We start from the raw sequence: 19,729 nt of genomic DNA, 5'->3' as shown, positions 1-19,729 counted from the left end.
AGTTTCATCCCATATTAATTGATCAGTGATTTCACAATGCATTATTATCTTATTCTTGCAATAATAAAGTCTATGTTGACTTTCAGTATGATTTATCTTGTGAAAATTAAAAATGAAGTAAAATATATTAAATATTTTTAGGATATTTTAAATGTAGATCATTATTTAAATTTTGCTAATAATTAATATAACTGAGCAGGTATTTAGTAATTTTTATATATCTTTATTAAAAGAAAAATATTAACCTTAAATGAATAATTAAGAATTATATATTTATAAAAGTGAATAACTAATAATTTTATATTTACAAAGATCAGTAAAAGATAAAAAAATTCATTAAAGATTATTTGTGTTAACTTTTTCTCTAATAAACATAAATGACAATTATTAAAGATTAAATACTTGTATATACCATTAATAAAGTGAGAAACAAAATCAATGAAATTAAAGATTTTTATTAAGAATGTAATTTTTTTATTGAACTAAAAATAAAATATGTCAAATATTGAACAATTATTTTTTCATGAACATCATCTTTTTTACATTCGTAAAGGTGCACAACTTAGTCTTACAATCTAACAAAGTTAAGAATCTCAAGTTTTTTTTATAAAAAAAAAACAATTAAATTAAACAGATTCAAGGTGGTTCAACCCTCATTTAAAAAACATTTTTTTTACACAAAAAACCCAAATGAAAATCATAACCCATCTCCTATCATCACTTTATTTTAATTTTAATTTTAATTATAATTATAACTATTATAATTTTATGTATTATAATTATCATTACTTTATTTATTATAATTATAATTATATATTATTATAATAATAATTATTTTACTTTAGTTATATTATCATTATTTTAACTATTATAATTATCATTACTTTATTTTAATTATAATCATCATTACATTCTTTTTAATTATAATTATCATTACTTTATTAAATTATAACTACCATTATTTTATTTTAATTATAATTATTAAATAAAGTAATACTTGGTTTAGAAGCTTAGCTTAGATGACAGCTGTCCCCATGAAAGAGCCATGTGTCAAATTCCAACTTTCAAATCATCACTCTCTTAGCCACAATGAGAAGAAATATTAAACTTAAAAATAAATTCATTTATGAAAAAACACTGGAAAAAAAATTAGTTGATCTGTTAATCTTCTCTGTTTTATTGTTTTTTATCAATTTTATTAATTAAAAATAAATAAATATTTTTTCTCTAAAAAGCTTTTTTAATTCAAAACTGTTTTATAATATTTTAATTAAAATTATTAAAAGCCTGGAATTGAAAGTTGATGTAAAAACTATTTTCTTTACTGTAATAGAGTAAAAACCCGAATATCCTTTAAGAAAGATTTTTAATTTTACATTAACCTAAAGAAAAACCCGAATATCCTTTAAGAAAGATTTTTAATTTTACATTAACCTAAAGAAACGAAAAAGGATGAATTTGTATAGATCTGCAGCAAAATGAATATTAAAGCACTAACAACAATGGAAAAACCATAAAATAAAACTAAAGTCTTCACAACATCTAATTATGCATAGTTTATGAGACAAATTGTGGATTTCAATTTTGTTTTACTTTTATTATTAGTGTTTTTTTTTAAGTATTTAAGAAAAGGAATACTGAGATATTGATGATATACATTATGATGTGAATAGATTTTTCTTCCAATCTATCCGCCAAAACTGAAATTTGCTGGTACATTGGTGATTTGTTGATTCACTTCTTTACATAATTGTCTTCGCCCTTACAATATAAAATTTTATAAGTAGTATATGTCTTAAGACATTCTTAATGGTTGAAGAATTAGTTTGGTGCTATTGGTATAGGAGTTGTACTCTTATTTCAAATTTTTATGTCATTGATTTCACGTAATTGGTTAATTGTTAATGTTGATGGTTAACGTTGATATGAATTCTCTTTTGCAATTATTCTTGGAATGCCACTCAATTTACAAACTAAATATATTTGTTATTGTAATTAATAAGAAATTTAATGTATCTTCCTATAAATATCTCTTATTATTTACAACCATTCTACTTTAATATTAAGGTAAATTATAAATAAAATATTTAGATTTAGATTTAATGAGTTTTTAAAAAGATTAATGTACGATTGATTTATATTTTATAATATTTAATATTTTAATATTTGTAAAAGTAGACATTTTTTTTTCTAATGTTGGAAGAAAATAGTGTTTCTGATGCTACGAGAATCAAGCTTAAGTTGTTGAAGAGTAATGCTACGACTTGAAAAGTTACAATAATTTATGTGTTGATTAGTTACAAGGTAGTTCTCAAAATCTTTAACTTCATTTTTATGAATAATTATACTAGTGTAATCCAACAAGATTTCTAAAAGAAATAAAAAAACAAGACACAAGTATAAAAATATAAGATGAAGCTGCTACTATACATTTGAAGAAAACTAGTCTCTTTAATTTGAGAAGATAGATAAGATTGTGAAGTATATTTTCTCAAGGTGATTGTGAAAAGTTTGGATTCTTTATATTTTGTCAATGAACATAATAGTAAATGGTTACCAAAGGCAGCTTGAGTGTGTTGAATATGTTGAGAGAAAACTGATCACCTTTATTTTCATTTTATTAATGATAATTATTTTATCTATTAAATAATTAAAAAGTACAATCAAACATGAAATTAGCAGTAATAGTTTAATTAGTTATAAATTAAGACATATATTTATGTCATATCTTCTAATTAGCTATAATAGTGTAATTAATTGTAAATTAAGACATATATTTAGGTACTTATTGGTACACAAAGATGATATTCTCTTTATAGTAATTTTCTCAATTAGATATACAAAGTCCATATCTCTTATTAAATATTGAAAATTTGTTGACGATGTCAAATCTTGAAAATGAATATGGATTCCTTGTATCTTATTTTAGTGGAACACGACGCTAAAGGATTTCATTATGCATGTTCTTGTAAAAAAAAGATAACACATTTGGATGAATTATGTGTGTTTCAACTATAGTTGCAAAGCAATGAAATTTTCTATGCACTTGTAATGCATTTTCTAAAACTATGACTAATATTGTTTTTGTAAATGAGAAAAAAAAAATGTTTCAAATACAAGGTCCAAAAGTGTTATACATTTAAAAGGAATTAGGCTCTAATTGTCAGCTAACATATTCTACAAGAATATAAGAGTACAACAATACAGTGCTTGTATATAATATATGTACTTATTTTCTCTGATGAGGTTTTTTCTGCGGTGAATTAGGTATGGAGAGAATGCAAAAGAGTTGGGACGGTTGGCTAATTGGACATGTTCGAAGTGTCGAGGCTTTTGCAACGACAACTTATGTCAATGAGTTTCTTTTCATTTTCTATTTGTGTTTTGAGTTAGTATTGTATGCATGAGTTCAATATGAAAATGGAGTTATGTTTGGAGGAAAAAATGAGAAACCTACTGGTCCTTGTATTGTAATGCCAAGGAATCTGGTTTTTGTTTTGTTGCGAAAATGCTTGCTGTTAAGAAGGCTTCAAAAGCTTCAGAATTAAATAAGCTCAATGACACGACCGTCTTACCATTAAATGAAGCTAGTGAGAAAAAATATGTTATTTTTCTATTCATGCCCTTTTCGAAACCTCCCATGGTTGAAAAATTTGGTTCAAAAGGATATCTTGTCTAATTGTGCATGTTCATGATTAGATAATGATGATATGTGCGAAAATGTGTTTATATTTAAACTTATGATATGCTTTTTAAAACAAGACCTTATGGTTGATGGTCATGTTTGTTTTTGTTATTTCTAATAGGAGCTTTAAGTACATCTCTCGGGGAACTTGGAAAAGAAAATTGTACAGATTCAAGTGATATCACTAAAGTTTGCAACAAAGATGATGATGAAGGTGATAATGTTGGTGCCATGTTCCAAGAAGAGATAGTAAGGTTCTCTGATGTTGGTATGAACTTAGAGAGAGAAAAAAATTGAGGGGGAATTTTGTTCCCCGTTGACACAGAGTTAAAAGAAATATTTGGCATTGCGTTACCATCCAAAGATGTTGGGAATGCATTGCATCTTTTAGAGTTTTACAAAGTATTTGGAAAGATATGATTTTATGTTAACAATTTGTCCATATGTTTTGTTTGATTAATTGCAATTCATTGTTGCATTTAATGGTTGACTGAATGAGTAAACATAATTGGCAAATTCCTTCAATGCTGTAGAGTGATATCAAAATTGGAACTAATTATCTCTATCAAATATCATGAAACTTAAAAATTAAGTTTTCGATGATTTTGTAGTTGGTAATTTAATTGATTGGTTTCACCATGCATGATATTCTCTCTTGTTACATTGAATTATATACTCTAATAGAAGGTTCCAAGAATCAACATTATCAACATTCAAAGCCATTAAAAACCATGATCAGGATTTCTATACTATTAATATACTGGTTTTTTGAAAATCAGAATAACACCGTCAGATATTAATCTAGAATTTGTTGAAAAATGTAAATTGATCTGATGTTTTCAGACCAAAGTACATCATACTGATTCATTCCATCAAGTAGTAAGGAAAAACATGAACTACTGATGTCCACTCAATTTAAATACCAAAAGAGGAAAGAGAGTAAAGAGAAAAGAACATTAGTTTAGAGTACATATAAATTATGGTGTGCATCAAGAGGAAGCGTATCTGATGTGTTTCCCATGCGTTTTGCGTCTCTAAATCCAATAGTAATAGCCTGGCAAAGTAGCATCAAACACCAGAAAGTTGATCTCTGGGATATAAATCTGGCCGTGTACTTTGATGATGTATGAATGATCTTGACTTTGGGAAAGCATCCCATGGCAGAACATTGTTTGATTATTGAGAAAGTACCTGATAGCTTGACTTCCAACCACAGCTTGAAGTATGGCTATTGCAAGAACAAGCCATCTAATTTTCTCTAAAACAAATTCAAAGGGAAGAGTAGGCCAAACAGTCAAGTCAAAGCTTAATCATTCTTTAAATATCAAGCTTTAAGCATTTTTTTGCCAAAGCATTTTTCAGTGTGATGAAACAGAGTTTTGCCAAAGTACACTGCAATTTTAGCATCTTCCTACAAGGTAGTAAACTTACAATTCAACAAGGCGTGGGAGAAGAGTGTTTATTCCCACAAGGTCATTCAACAAGAAGGAAAAGTTGAAAATACCTTTGAAAATACCTTTGAACAACCTAGCCTTACCTTGTGTAAAAGAACACTTGCAAGCCTAGTAAAAAAAGAAGAATCCTTAAAAGAGGCTTGCATAGATAAAAATGTAGTAGATTATTTTTCATATGTGTTAAGATCTCACCAAGTGAAGGTCAAGTTATCTATAGGCATCTACAAAGACAAATTTTTATGTGAGGTAGTGCCTAAAGAAACTTGTCATGTCTTATTGAGACAACCATTGCAAAGAATTAAAATTTTCATGAACAAAGGTTGTATCAACGAGACTACCTTCACACATAAAAGATAAATTCTTCATGAAGGAGAACTCATGGGCCAAATTAGAGTTGATAAAACTCTAGAGCTTTTAAAAGGAAAACTCTTATCACCCATGAGAAAAGATGTTCAAAGACATTACCCTAGGTACATTCCTTTTTTTAAAAATACATCTAAGGCGATGTCTCATGAACTCTATACTCCTTTACCTTTTGCAAATGATCCATGGGAAAATATAAAGCTAGATTTTATATTAGAGCTTCCTTGGATCACAAAAGGTATTGATTCCATTTTTGTGGATAAGCTCCTCTCTAGAGAAGTAATGAGACTTCATAGTTTACCTCTAAGCATAGTATTGAAAAGAGCTCCAAACTTTGAAAACCATTTTTTGAGGATACTTTTAGAAAACCTTGGAACTAAGTTGTACTCTTCAAATTCTTATCATCCTCAAAAGTATGGTCAAACTGAAATTGAAAACATAGTTCTTTTTACTATACCTAGAGTAATCATGAAGTGCACACACAACTCTAGAGATGAGCATGCATACAATAAAGTAGTCCACAAGACTACTAATATTTTTACATTTGAAGTTGTATGTGGACTTAATTCTCTTTCTCCTTTTAAGTTATCACCATTTCCTAAAGGATTTATGCCTAAGGAAGAAGTAACAAAGATTGAAAATTTTAAAATGAGGATTAGAGAACACATACAACGACCTAAAGAGAAATATTGTAAAAAGTTGCCAAAAACAAAAGAAAAACAAAAATGACAACTTCATAAAATTGATATAACTGCTTCAACTAACTCATTTGCTTTATTTGATAATCCCCCTAGATGGACGTTAGATCCAGGAGGACGAGCTTAGTTGTCAACGCAAGAGGCTACTATTCGAGATCAACATTGTGGATCTGAGGATAGATTTTCTCAAGAAGGAGGAGATGATGGACACCATCCAGCCATATACATCCATCTCCCTAGCCATGAAGAAGAAGAAGCAATGGATTTGAGGAAAAATCCTTTTCAAGAGGGAGGGGATGATGGAAGAGGCCCCAGCACCAATCCTATCAAAGGCCACCAAAATGCTACATTTAAGGCAATCACTAGAGTCATAGTCAAAGAGGGGTTAAGGGGACATTTTTACATGTCATAGACTCTAGTGTGAGATAGTTCTTCTTCCTTTTCTAGTTAAAGTAGCATAGTTTAAATCTTTTTGTAAATGTGATGAAACATGCAAAGTGGTACTTAAAAGGCTAAACGTAAGTTTAATTAGAAATAACAATTTCTAAGTAAACTTAAGACCGGTCCAATTAGCTAGACCTAATGGGCGTAAATTCTAGACCAACCACACAAGGAATACTTCTAGAATTTACCTCAATTTAGGCGCCACTTCACCCATGTGCTCCCATGTGCTCCATGTGCTTCCATGTGCTCCATGTGCTTCCATGTGCTCCATGTGCTTCCATGTGCTCACACTTGCATGTATTATGGCTAGCATTTCATTTGTATTTGGGTCTTCAAATTCCAGCCCTCCAATCCTGTATAAGGAGGTGCTTGGCTCTCATTTTGCAAGATTAAATTGAGTTATTCTCTTCAAGAGATAAGTATCTCTTTTCATTTTTCTGCTTGAGTTCTTCTTATCTTCAAGTTGTTCATCTTTTATTCAAGTTGTCTTGCTGTTTTACGTTTTTAATTTGAGTTGGATGCTCTTCTAAGCATTTCAATCGGTAGAATTGTTTAATTTGTGCTTGAGCATCTTATTTGCAATTTTTGTGTGTAGGATTCTATGGTAATTTGTGTTGCTGTTTTTATTTTAGGATATTTTAGTCTTGCTTGAATTTCTATTTGGTTCATATGATGTGTTTGAGTCATTTTATTTTCTGAATCTATAAGTTTTGTCAAGTCATGTGATTCCAAAAATTGTCAACAAATCTTAGTAGTACTTTTCTTGATTTATTTGTGTCTTGTTTTGATTTGAGCGCTTAATCTGAATTCTGTTTTGATTTTATCCTTTGGTGCATTTTTCTTTTTTAGTTTGAGTTCGTATTTGTGTGCTAGATCCACACAAATTCCATCACATTAATCTGTTGTGTTTTTTGAAGTATATCTTTCTGTTTTGATTCCAGATTTCAGAATCCTCTGTTTTCACAAATCTGTTTTGGCTGTTTTGCTTTATAAAAATTAAATACGTCATAAGAAATTGATGAGCCTCTGGATTTCAATAGTTTGAGGTGTTAGCGCAAAAAGAAAAAAAGAATCAGTTGAAAAAACAAAATAGAAAAAAAAAAGATAAATCATACAAAAGAAGTGTGCATTCCGACACTACACCTGGCGGTAATTCGACACTGTTTTTGAAAAAATTATCATAATTAATTGGCACATGTGATTTGAGTGAAACCAACGCCAAAAGTTTTTTAAGAAACTAAATTGATTCTGTTTAAATTTTCAGAAACAAATACAAAATAGCCAGCTCAACATAAATCATTTAAGTCACACTTTCTGGACCACAATATTTTCAGTGGTGCTGTTTTGGTTTTTCAAATCAATTCTAGTGCCAATCTTTAGGTTCCTTTTGTGTGTCATCCATTATTTGAGTGCCTATTTTTATTTTCTTGTCCAATTCATTCTGAACTCCTTCTAGTTGTGTCACATTATTAAATTCAATTGCAGTGGTGCTGTTTTAAAATTTTAATTCTTTCTTGCTTTCTTTTCTTGACCTCTAAATTTGTTGGTGGATAAATACCAATTGGTGCTTGTTGAGTGGGATTTGACTTGAGGAGAGTCTAGCTCTACTTAATAGGTACTGTTTTGAAGAATTTAATTGCTTAAATCAAAGAGGATCAAGGCAAGGGGCAGCCACAAATACAAATACCAAAATACACCATACACTTTGAAGGACACAACAAAGAAGAGTAACAACAAGTCAAAGTAGTGCCTTGCTGAAATTTAATTTGTGCAATTTAATTTCTGGCATTTCTTGAATTGTAATTACATTTTACTCTTGTTAATTAGTGGATTAATCACGAATTAGACAGTGAATGTGTCTTCTAAGGCTCAAAGTGTCTAAGAAGCCTCACCTAGGAAACGACTAGTTTAAGCTTTCTAGATTAACTTTGTTAATTGTTTTAGCTTGATTTCCTTACGTCAATATTTGCTTAGTTTTGCTTAATTTGCTTATGCTTATCTTTGTTTAAAGCTTTGATAAATTTCTTTAGTTGTTAAATAGTTTTGCATTGTTTTTCTTGCATAAAATTTGATTTCTCCATCCTCATTGTGTTCTAAGTGATTTACTTAGAAAAAGAATTGTGTGAAGACTTTGAGGGATAGTTTTTGGCTAAGGCAAGACTTGGTATTTAAGTAGTCCTTTCTGACTCACCTCTCTTACCTGGGAAGCTACCTTCATTAACTTTCCTCTTCTTTCTTAAAGTAAAGCACTTTTAAACACAAAGTTTTAGTCATGTCTTCTTACTTCTCTAAATCTCTTAAAAGTGATGTGAAATCCTTGAAATCTCTTTTAAAACAACTTTCCAAGGATATTCAATTAATTTCATCTAAACAATTGGAGAATGAGGCCAAAACTAATGAATTGACTAGAGTAAAGGATGAGAAGTCTCAAATTTCAAAAAAATTACATTCTCATGCATATAGCGCTCAAGTTTATGATTCTTTTGGGGAAGAAAGTCTTAGGACAAATGAATATCATCAACCATCCCCTAGGAGAGCTAGAAAAGAGAGACAAGAAAACCTAAAGGAGGTTAAGGTAGAGCTACCTCATTTCTATGGAAAAGAAGATGTAGAAACATATCTATATTGGGAGATGAGGGTAGAGCATTTGTTTGCTTACAACCATGTGAGTGAAGAAAAGAAAGTGCCGTTAGCTACCTTAAGTTTTCAAGATGATGCTATGTATTGGTGGAATGCCCTAAAAAGAGAGAGACATCTCCACAAGGACCCTCCCATTACAAATTGGAATGACCTTAGGGGTGCCTTGATATGTCGCCATATTCCCTCACTTTACAATAGGAAGTTGATGGTCAAGCTCCAAAGACTTCATCAAAGAGATATGAGTGTAGAAGAATATTGACAAAAGATGATGTCATATATTAAGAGGGCAAGGATTAACGAAGACAACCATACCACCATAGCTAGGTTTTTAAGTGGTCTCAAACTTGAGATAAGAAACAAAGTTGAACGTTTACCTTATAGAGATTTAAATGACTTGATTCAACTTAGCATTAAAGTTGAAAAACAAATTTTGAGGCAACAATCAAGTCAAAAACAAAGTTCATACTATGTATCTTATGACAAGGATGCGTTTCCTAGAGGGGAAGAGCATACAAAAGAAACATCTCTAGAACTTTCCCAAAACCTAGCCGAGCATATCTCACACACTCAAGCTAGAGAAATTCATTTTTTAGAATGTCTTGGTAAGGGCCATCTAGCATCTCAATGTTCCAATGAAAGATCTATGATCTTAAGGGACAAAGATGAGAATAGTAGCCAAGAAAAAGAAGCTAGTGAGAGTGATGGAAATGTAAAAATAGAAAAGCAAGAGAAAACCCTTTTAAAGCAAAAGGCGTGGGAGAAGAGTATTCATTCCCACAAGGTAATTCAACAAGAAGGAAAATTTGAAAATACCTTTGAAAATACACTTCTTGTTGAACAACCTAGTCTTACCTTTTGTAAAGGAACACTTGCAAGCCTAGTAAAAAAAGAAGAATCCTTAAAAGAGGCTTGCATAGATAAAAATGTAGTAGATTATTTTTCATATGTGTTAAGATCTCACCAAGTGAAGGTCAAGTTATCTATAGGCATCTACAAAGACAAATTTTTATGTGAGGTAGTGCCTAAAGAAACTTGTCATGTCTTATTGAGACAACCATTGCAAAGAATTAAAATTTTCATGAACAAAGGTTGTATCAACGAGACTACCTTCACACATAAAAGATAAATTCTTCATGAAGGAGAACTCATGGGCCAAATTAGAGTTGATAAAACTCTAGAGCTTTTAAAAGGAAAACTCTTATCACCCATGAGAAAAGATGTTCAAAGACATTACCCTAGGTACATTCCTTTTTTTAAAAATACATCTAAGGCGATGTCTCATGAACTCTATACTCCTTTACCCTTTGCAAATGATCCATGGGAAAATATAAAGCTAGATTTTATATTAGAGCTTCCTTGGACCACAAAAGGTATTCATTCCATTTTTGTGGATAAGCTCTTCTCTAGAGAAGTAATGAGACTTCATAGTTTACCTCTAAGCATAGTATTGAAAAGAGCTCCAAACTTTGAAAACCATTTTTTGAGGATACTTTTAGATAAACTTGGAACTAAGTTGTACTCTTCAAATTCTTATCATCCTCAAAAGTATGGTCAAACTGAAATTGAAAACATAGTTCTTTTTACTATACCTAGAGTAATCATGAAGTGCACACACAACTCTAGAGATGAGCATGCATACAATAAAGTAGTCCACAAGACTACTAATATTTTTACATTTGAAGTTGTATGTGGACTTAATTCTCTTTCTCCTTTTAAGTTATCACCATTTCCTAAAGGATTTATGCCTAAGGAAGAAGTAACAAAGATTGAAAATTTTAAAATGAGGATTAGAGAACACATACAACGACCTAAAGAGAAATATTGTAAAAAGTTGCCAAAAACAAAAGAAAAACAAAAATGACAACTTCATAAAATTGATATAACTGCTTCAACTAACTCATTTGCTTTATTTGATAATCCCCCTAGATGGACGTTAGATCCAGGAGGACGAGCTTAGTTGTCAACGCAAGAGGCTACTATCCGAGATCAACATTGTGGATCTGAGGATAGATTTTCTCAAGAAGGAGGAGATGATGGACACCATCCAGCCATATACATCCATCTCCCTAGCCATGAAGAAGAAGAAGCAATGGATTTGAGGAAAAATCCTTTTCAAGAGGGAGGGGATGATGGAAGAGGCCCCAGCACCAATCCTATCAAAGGCCACCAAAATGCTACATTTAAGGCAATCACTAGAGTCATAGTCAAAGAGGGGTTAAGGGGACATTTTTACATGTCATAGACTCTAGTGTGAGATAGTTCTTCTTCCTTTTCTAGTTAAAGTAGCATAGTTTAAATCTTTTTGTAAATGTGATGAAACATGCAAAGTGGTACTTAAAAGGCTAAACGTAAGTTTAATTAGAAATAACAATTTCTAAGTAAACTTAAGACCGGTCCAATTAGCTAGACCTAATGGGCGTAAATTCTAGACCAACCACACAAGGAATACTTCTAGAATTTACCTCAATTTAGGCGCCACTTCACCCATGTGCTCCCATGTGCTCCATGTGCTTCCATGTGCTCCATGTGCTTCCATGTGCTCCATGTGCTTCCATGTGCTCACACTTGCATGTATTATGGCTAGCATTTCATTTGTATTTGGGTCTTCAAATTCCAGCCCTCCAATCCTGTATAAGGAGGTGCTTGGCTCTCATTTTGCAAGATTAAATTGAGTTATTCTCTTCAAGAGATAAGTATCTCTTTTCATTTTTCTGCTTGAGTTCTTCTTATCTTCAAGTTGTTCATCTTTTATTCAAGTTGTCTTGCTGTTTTACGTTTTTAATTTGAGTTGGATGCTCTTCTAAGCATTTCAATCGGTAGAATTGTTTAATTTGTGCTTGAGCATCTTATTTGCAATTTTTGTGTGTAGGATTCTATGGTAATTTGTGTTGCTGTTTTTATTTTAGGATATTTTAGTCTTGCTTGAATTTCTATTTGGTTCATATGATGTGTTTGAGTCATTTTATTTTCTGAATCTATAAGTTTTGTCAAGTCATGTGATTCCAAAAATTGTCAACAAATCTTAGTAGTACTTTTCTTGATTTATTTGTGTCTTGTTTTGATTTGAGCGCTTAATCTGAATTCTGTTTTGATTTTATCCTTTGGTGCATTTTTCTTTTTTAGTTTGAGTTCGTATTTGTGTGCTAGATCCACACAAATTCCATCACATTAATCTGTTGTGTTTTTTGAAGTATATCTTTCTGTTTTGATTCCAGATTTCAGAATCCTCTGTTTTCACAAATCTGTTTTGGCTGTTTTGCTTTATAAAAATTAAATACGTCATAAGAAATTGATGAGCCTCTGGATTTCAATAGTTTGAGGTGTTAGCGCAAAAAGAAAAAAAGAATCAGTTGAAAAAACAAAATAGAAAAAAAAAAGATAAATCATACAAAAGAAGTGTGCATTCCGACACTACACCTGGCGGTAATTCGACACTGTTTTTGAAAAAATTATCATAATTAATTGGCACATGTGATTTGAGTGAAACCAACGCCAAAAGTTTTTAAGAAACTAAATTGATTCTGTTTAAATTTTCAGAAACAAATACAAAATAGCCAGCTCAACATAAATCATTTAAGTCACACTTTCTGGACCACAATATTTTCAGTGGTGCTGTTTTGGTTTTTCAAATCAATTCTAGTGCCAATCTTTAGGTTCCTTTTGTGTGTCATCCATTATTTGAGTGCCTATTTTTATTTTCTTGTCCAATTCATTCTGAACTCCTTCTAGTTGTGTCACATTATTAAATTCAATTGCAGTGGTGCTGTTTTAAAATTTTAATTCTTTCTTGCTTTCTTTTCTTGACCTCTAAATTTGTTGGTGGATAAATACCAATTGGTGCTTGTTGAGTGGGATTTGACTTGAGGAGAGTCTAGCTCTACTTAATAGGTACTGTTTTGAAGAATTTAATTGCTTAAATCAAAGAGGATCAAGGCAAGGGGCAGCCACAAATACAAATACCAAAATACACCATACACTTTGAAGGACACAACAAAGAAGAGTAACAACAAGTCAAAGTAGTGCCTTGCTGAAATTTAATTTGTGCAATTTAATTTCTGGCATTTCTTGAATTGTAATTACATTTTACTCTTGTTAATTAGTGGATTAATCACGAATTAGACAGTGAATGTGTCTTCTAAGGCTCAAAGTGTCTAAGAAGCCTCACCTAGGAAACGACTAGTTTAAGCTTTCTAGATTAACTTTGTTAATTGTTTTAGCTTGATTTCCTTACGTCAATATTTGCTTAGTTTTGCTTAATTTGCTTATGCTTATCTTTGTTTAAAGCTTTGATAAATTTCTTTAGTTGTTAAATAGTTTTGCATTGTTTTTCTTGCATAAAATTTGATTTCTCCATCCTCATTGTGTTCTAAGTGATTTACTTAGAAAAAGAATTGTGTGAAGACTTTGAGGGATAGTTTTTGGCTAAGGCAAGACTTGGTATTTAAGTAGTCCTTTCTGACTCACCTCTCTTACCTGGGAAGCTACCTTCATTAACTTTCCTCTTCTTTCTTAAAGTAAAGCACTTTTAAACACAAAGTTTTAGTCATGTCTTCTTACTTCTCTAAATCTCTTAAAAGTGATGTGAAATCCTTGAAATCTCTTTTAAAACAACTTTCCAAGGATATTCAATTAATTTCATCTAAACAATTGGAGAATGAGGCCAAAACTAATGAATTGACTAGAGTAAAGGATGAGAAGTCTCAAATTTCAAAAAAATTACATTCTCATGCATATAGCGCTCAAGTTTATGATTCTTTTGGGGAAGAAAGTCTTAGGACAAATGAATATCATCAACCATCCCCTAGGAGAGCTAGAAAAGAGAGACAAGAAAACCTAAAGGAGGTTAAGGTAGAGCTACCTCATTTCTATGGAAAAGAAGATGTAGAAACATATCTATATTGGGAGATGAGGGTAGAGCATTTGTTTGCTTACAACCATGTGAGTGAAGAAAAGAAAGTGCCGTTAGCTACCTTAAGTTTTCAAGATGATGCTATGTATTGGTGGAATGCCCTAAAAAGAGAGAGACATCTCCACAAGGACCCTCCCATTACAAATTGGAATGACCTTAGGGGTGCCTTGATATGTCGCCATATTCCCTCACTTTACAATAGGAAGTTGATGGTCAAGCTCCAAAGACTTCATCAAAGAGATATGAGTGTAGAAGAATATTGACAAAAGATGATGTCATATATTAAGAGGGCAAGGATTAACGAAGACAACCATACCACCATAGCTAGGTTTTTAAGTGGTCTCAAACTTGAGATAAGAAACAAAGTTGAACGTTTACCTTATAGAGATTTAAATGACTTGATTCAACTTAGCATTAAAGTTGAAAAACAAATTTTGAGGCAACAATCAAGTCAAAAACAAAGTTCATACTATGTATCTTATGACAAGGATGCGTTTCCTAGAGGGGAAGAGCATACAAAAGAAACATCTCTAGAACTTTCCCAAAACCTAGCCGAGCATATCTCACACACTCAAGCTAGAGAAATTCATTTTTTAGAATGTCTTGGTAAGGGCCATCTAGCATCTCAATGTTCCAATGAAAGATCTATGATCTTAAGGGACAAAGATGAGAATAGTAGCCAAGAAAAAGAAGCTAGTGAGAGTGATGGAAATGTAAAAATAGAAAAGCAAGAGAAAACCCTTTTAAAGCAAAAGGCGTGGGAGAAGAGTATTCATTCCCACAAGGTAATTCAACAAGAAGGAAAATTTGAAAATACCTTTGAAAATACACTTCTTGTTGAACAACCTAGTCTTACCTTTTGTAAAGGAACACTTGCAAGCCTAGTAAAAAAAGAAGAATCCTTAAAAGAGGCTTGCATAGATAAAAATGTAGTAGATTATTTTTCATATGTGTTAAGATCTCACCAAGTGAAGGTCAAGTTATCTATAGGCATCTACAAAGACAAATTTTTATGTGAGGTAGTGCCTAAAGAAACTTGTCATGTCTTATTGAGACAACCATTGCAAAGAATTAAAATTTTCATGAACAAAGGTTGTATCAACGAGACTACCTTCACACATAAAAGATAAATTCTTCATGAAGGAGAACTCATGGGCCAAATTAGAGTTGATAAAACTCTAGAGCTTTTAAAAGGAAAACTCTTATCACCCATGAGAAAAGATGTTCAAAGACATTACCCTAGGTACATTCCTTTTTTTAAAAATACATCTAAGGCGATGTCTCATGAACTCTATACTCCTTTACCCTTTGCAAATGATCCATGGGAAAATATAAAGCTAGATTTTATATTAGAGCTTCCTTGGACCACAAAAGGTATTCATTCCATTTTTGTGGATAAGCTCTTCTCTAGAGAAGTAATGAGACTTCATAGTTTACCTCTAAGCATAGTATTGAAAAGAGCTCCAAACTTTGAAAACCATTTTTTGAGGATACTTTTAGATAAACTTGGAACTAAGTTGTACTCTTCAAATTCTTATCATCCTCAAAAGAATGGTCAAACTGAAATTGAAAACATAGTTCTTTCTACTATACCTAGAGTAATCATGAAGTGCACACACAACTCTAGAGATGAGCATGCATACAATAAAGTAGTCCACAAGACTACTAATATTTCTACATTTGAAGTTGTATGTGGACTTAATTCTCTTTCTCCTTTTAAGTTATCACCATTTCCTAAAGGATTTATGCCTAAGGAAGAAGTAACAAAGATTGAAAATTTTAAAATGAGGATTAGAGAACACATACAACGACCAAAAGAGAAATATTGTAAAAAGTTGTCAAAAACAAAAGAAAAACAAAAATGACAACTTCATAAAATTGATATAACTGCTTTAACTAACTCATTTGCTTTATTTGATAATCCCCCTAGATGGACGTTAGATCCGGGAGGACGAGCTTAGTTGTCAACGCAAGAGGCTACTATCCGAGATCAACACTGTGGATCTGAGGATAGATTTTCTCAAGAAGGAGGAGATGATGGACACCATCCAGCCATATACATCCATCTCCCTAGCCATGAAGAAGAAGAAGCAATGGATTTGAGGAAAAATCCTTTTCAAGAGGGAGGGGATGATGGAAGAGGCCCCAGCACCAATCCTATCAAAGGCCACCAAAATGCTACATTTAAGGCAATCACTAGAGTCATAGTCAAAGAGGGGTTAAGGGGATATTTTTACATGTCATAGACTCTAGTGTGAGATAGTTCTTCTTCCTTTTCTAGTTAAAGTAGCATAGTTTAAATCTTTTTGTAAATGTGATGAAACATGCAAAGTGGTACTTAAAAGGCTAAACCTAAGTTTAATTAGAAACAACCATTTCTAAGTAAACTTAGGACCGGCCCAATTAGCTAGACCTAATGGGCGTAAATTCTAGACCAACCGCACAAGGAATACTTCTAGAATTTACCTCCATTTAGGCGCCACTTCACCCATGTGCTCCCATGTGCCATGTGCTCCATGTGCTTCCATGTGCTCACACTTGCATGTAATTTGGCTAGCATTTCATTTGTATTTGGGTATTCAAATTCCAGCCCTCCAATCCTGTATAGGAGGTGCTAGGCTCTTATTTTGCAAGATTAAATTGAGTATTGTTATGCTGCCTAACTTGAGCCATACTTTACTCCCTTGCCTAAGAATTAGGTCTTAATCTTCAATCCTTTCACCTACCAAAGGGGTTGGCCGAACCTCCCTCAATTTCCCTACTCTCATGCACCTCCAAGGCAGCCACACCTCTTAGGAGGGCCTTGATCCATCAACAAATCACTAAGCTTCCGCAAACCACCCAAAAAACCACAGAAGAGAAAAGCTCAATGCCATCGGGAAATGTTTGTTGTTAAGAAGACTTTAGAAGTTTCATGACTAAATAAGGTCAATGACATGACTGACATACCATCAAATGATGAAGATGATAATGTTGGTGTCATGTTCTAAGGAGAGAGTAAAACAATTGAGGAGGAAATTATTTTGTCCATTGTCACAAAGTTAAAAGAAATATTTGGCATTGAGTTACCAACTGTACTAGTAGGCTAAAACCGAGAGGTTTAGGCCGAAGAACTAAATACTAAACAACCAAGGTGATAAGCTAAAACCGAGAGGTTTAGACTGAAAGCTGAAAGGATAATATAAACATTATAATAAGGCCCAATTAAGATAGAAACTTGCATGAGGGGGTGTATAAATAATAAAAAGGTGTAGAAAGAAAGTCCAAAAGTAATGTAGAAGGCCCATTAAAGAAACCCTATAAATAGGAGGTCAGCGTAAGAAAAAAGTAAGAGTGATTTTATCAGATGAACATTAAACTATTTCTGACTTTGGCATCGGAGCGACTTGCAAGTACCCCCCCCCCCCCCCCAATCCGTGAGGAGAAGCCGAGAGCACCTGTCGTGAGGAGAAGCCGAGAGCACATGTCGTGAGGAGAAACCGAGAGTCCAGCCCAAGATTGGAAGATTTGCATAAGAATTAATCTTGTCAACCTGTTTCGAGTGTTCTTGGTCCCTGTTGTAAGAACATTTTGGCGCCCACCGTGGGGCCGAGAGGTAGTTGAAAAGGGTTGAAGACAAGATGAATCAAAGAGGAGAACAGGAAGACAATGTTAACATGCCAATGACAATGTTGGTACAACTACAAAAAGAATTCGAGATGTTAAAAAAGAATAATGAAGAAGAACTAAGTATGTTGAGAGCCGAAAATGCATATATGAGGAGAAAATTACAAGAGGAAACAGTTTTGAATTCGTCCTTTGAAACCGTTCAATCTAGAGCACAAATGAATGAAAGACTTCATCACAACGAAAGTTCCCAAACCAAGAGGAGATTGCTTGAAAACTCTAGGGTTTTTGCAGGAGCATCCTCCAGAAAGCATCCGTTCTATGATGTTATAGTTGATACTCCATTACCCGACAATTGGAAAAATTTGACGATTGACAAATACGATGGAAGTACAGACCCTGATGAACGCATTGCAATATATACCACTCAGATCAGCTTGTATACGTGGAATGATGCTGTTATGTGCAAGGTGTTCCCTACAACGCTGAAAGGAGCAACATTTAGTTGGTTCACACGCCTCCCACCTTTGAGCATTGATTGTTTCGATACACTGGTGGAAAAGTTTGGTGCTCAATTTGCAACTAGTCGTCCTCATCATTTAACATCATTTGCTTTGGTGAACATAAGACAAGAGAAGGGAGAGTCATTAAGAATGTTCATGGAACGCTTTGGAAAGGTCGCCTTAGGTATTCGAAATCTCAACCCAGAGGTTACCATGCATCATATGATAACAGCGTTAAAACCGGGACCATTCGCCGATAGCCTTTGCAAAAAACCTGCAACTAATTTGGATGAACTAAGGCAGCGAGCCTCAAAATTTATGCAGATGGAAGAACTGAGAGAGTTCCGAAACCAGGTGAGGATTGATGGAGGTGAGAAGAAGGTGATAGAAAGAGAAAGCGGACCTATGGTCAGAAGAGCCCGAGAAGAGTTCAGAAGTCGAAAATTCCAATAATACACACCTTTGAATACAAACAGAGCAAGAGTTTTACAAGAAGCCATGGCAACAAAAATAATACCACCACCAAGAAAAGCAAGAACACCAGAAAGAGCAGATCATACCAAGCATTGCGAGTATCATAAAAATCATGGTCATCATACAGAAGAATGCATCGGGTTGAAAGATAGAATAGAAGAATTGATCCAAGCGGGGCAGTTGAAACGCTTCATCCGAGGGGGAAATGCAAAAATAAGGTTAAGTCCTGAAAAAGAATTGAAAGGGGGAGAGGTAGGACATAGAAGAGTGGAAAGATTTGAAAGAAGAGAAGATAGAAGAGTTGAAGATAGAGATGATAGAAGGGATGGAAGGCCAGAAAGAAGAGGTGATAGGTTTTATCAAAATACCCAATCGGTTAGGCGAAGTAGGGAACGAAGTCTGGGAAGGCCAGTCAGAGGGTTTATAAATACAATTTCAGGTGGTTTCTTTGGAAAAGAATCTTCGCCAGGAAGAAAACAACATTGGAGAAGTATCAGAACCATTAATCATATTTTTAAAAAAAGAACTTTGCCACCAATGCTTTTCACAGATGAAGATTTTCAAGAAATTGATCCCGATCATGATGATCCTATGGTGATAACAGTAGAAATAGCCGAGTATGCCGTCATGAAAACCTTGGTTGATCAGGGGAGTTCAGTTGATATTTTGTTTTGGGATACTTTCAAAAGGTTGCACTTGAGAGAAGAAGATATTGTCCCTTTCCGAGAACAAATTATTGGCTTCTCGGGCGAAAGAGTTAGCACAAAAGGATATGTTGATTTAATGACAACATTCGGAAGAGGCAGTAAGACTAAAAAGATCAAAATCAGGTACTTGGTGGTGGACGCTTCCACATCATACAATGTGTTGCTGGGACGATCTTCTTTGAATAAGTTGGGAGCAATAGTCTCAACACCGCATTTAGCCATGAAATTCCCAACAGAGAAGGGGGA

The 19,729-nt window shown here is 33.1% G+C and overlaps 1 protein-coding gene across 1 annotated transcript; it reads left to right on the top strand.

Annotated features, from left to right (window-relative positions):
- The first annotated feature begins 17,813 nt into the window (after positions 1-17,813).
- Positions 17,814-18,755, top strand: LOC137838259 (uncharacterized). The gene has a single exon (XM_068647510.1). It carries the CDS (start codon positions 17,814-17,816, stop codon positions 18,753-18,755), a length of 942 nt encoding a protein of 313 aa, XP_068503611.1.
- The last annotated feature ends 974 nt before the right edge of the window (positions 18,756-19,729 follow it).

The sequence above is a fragment of the Phaseolus vulgaris genome, chromosome 4 (genome assembly GCF_000499845.2).
Source record: "Phaseolus vulgaris cultivar G19833 chromosome 4, P. vulgaris v2.0, whole genome shotgun sequence".
Classification (NCBI taxonomy): domain Eukaryota; kingdom Viridiplantae; phylum Streptophyta; class Magnoliopsida; order Fabales; family Fabaceae; genus Phaseolus; species Phaseolus vulgaris.
The sequence above is the reverse complement of the archived record's forward strand: the minus strand, read 5'-3'. Positions and strand labels throughout refer to the sequence as shown.

Coding starts and splice junctions, on each gene's coding strand:
- LOC137838259 (XM_068647510.1), top strand. CDS start 17,814: ATGAATCAAAGAGGAGAACAGGAAGACAATGTTAACATGCCAATGACA.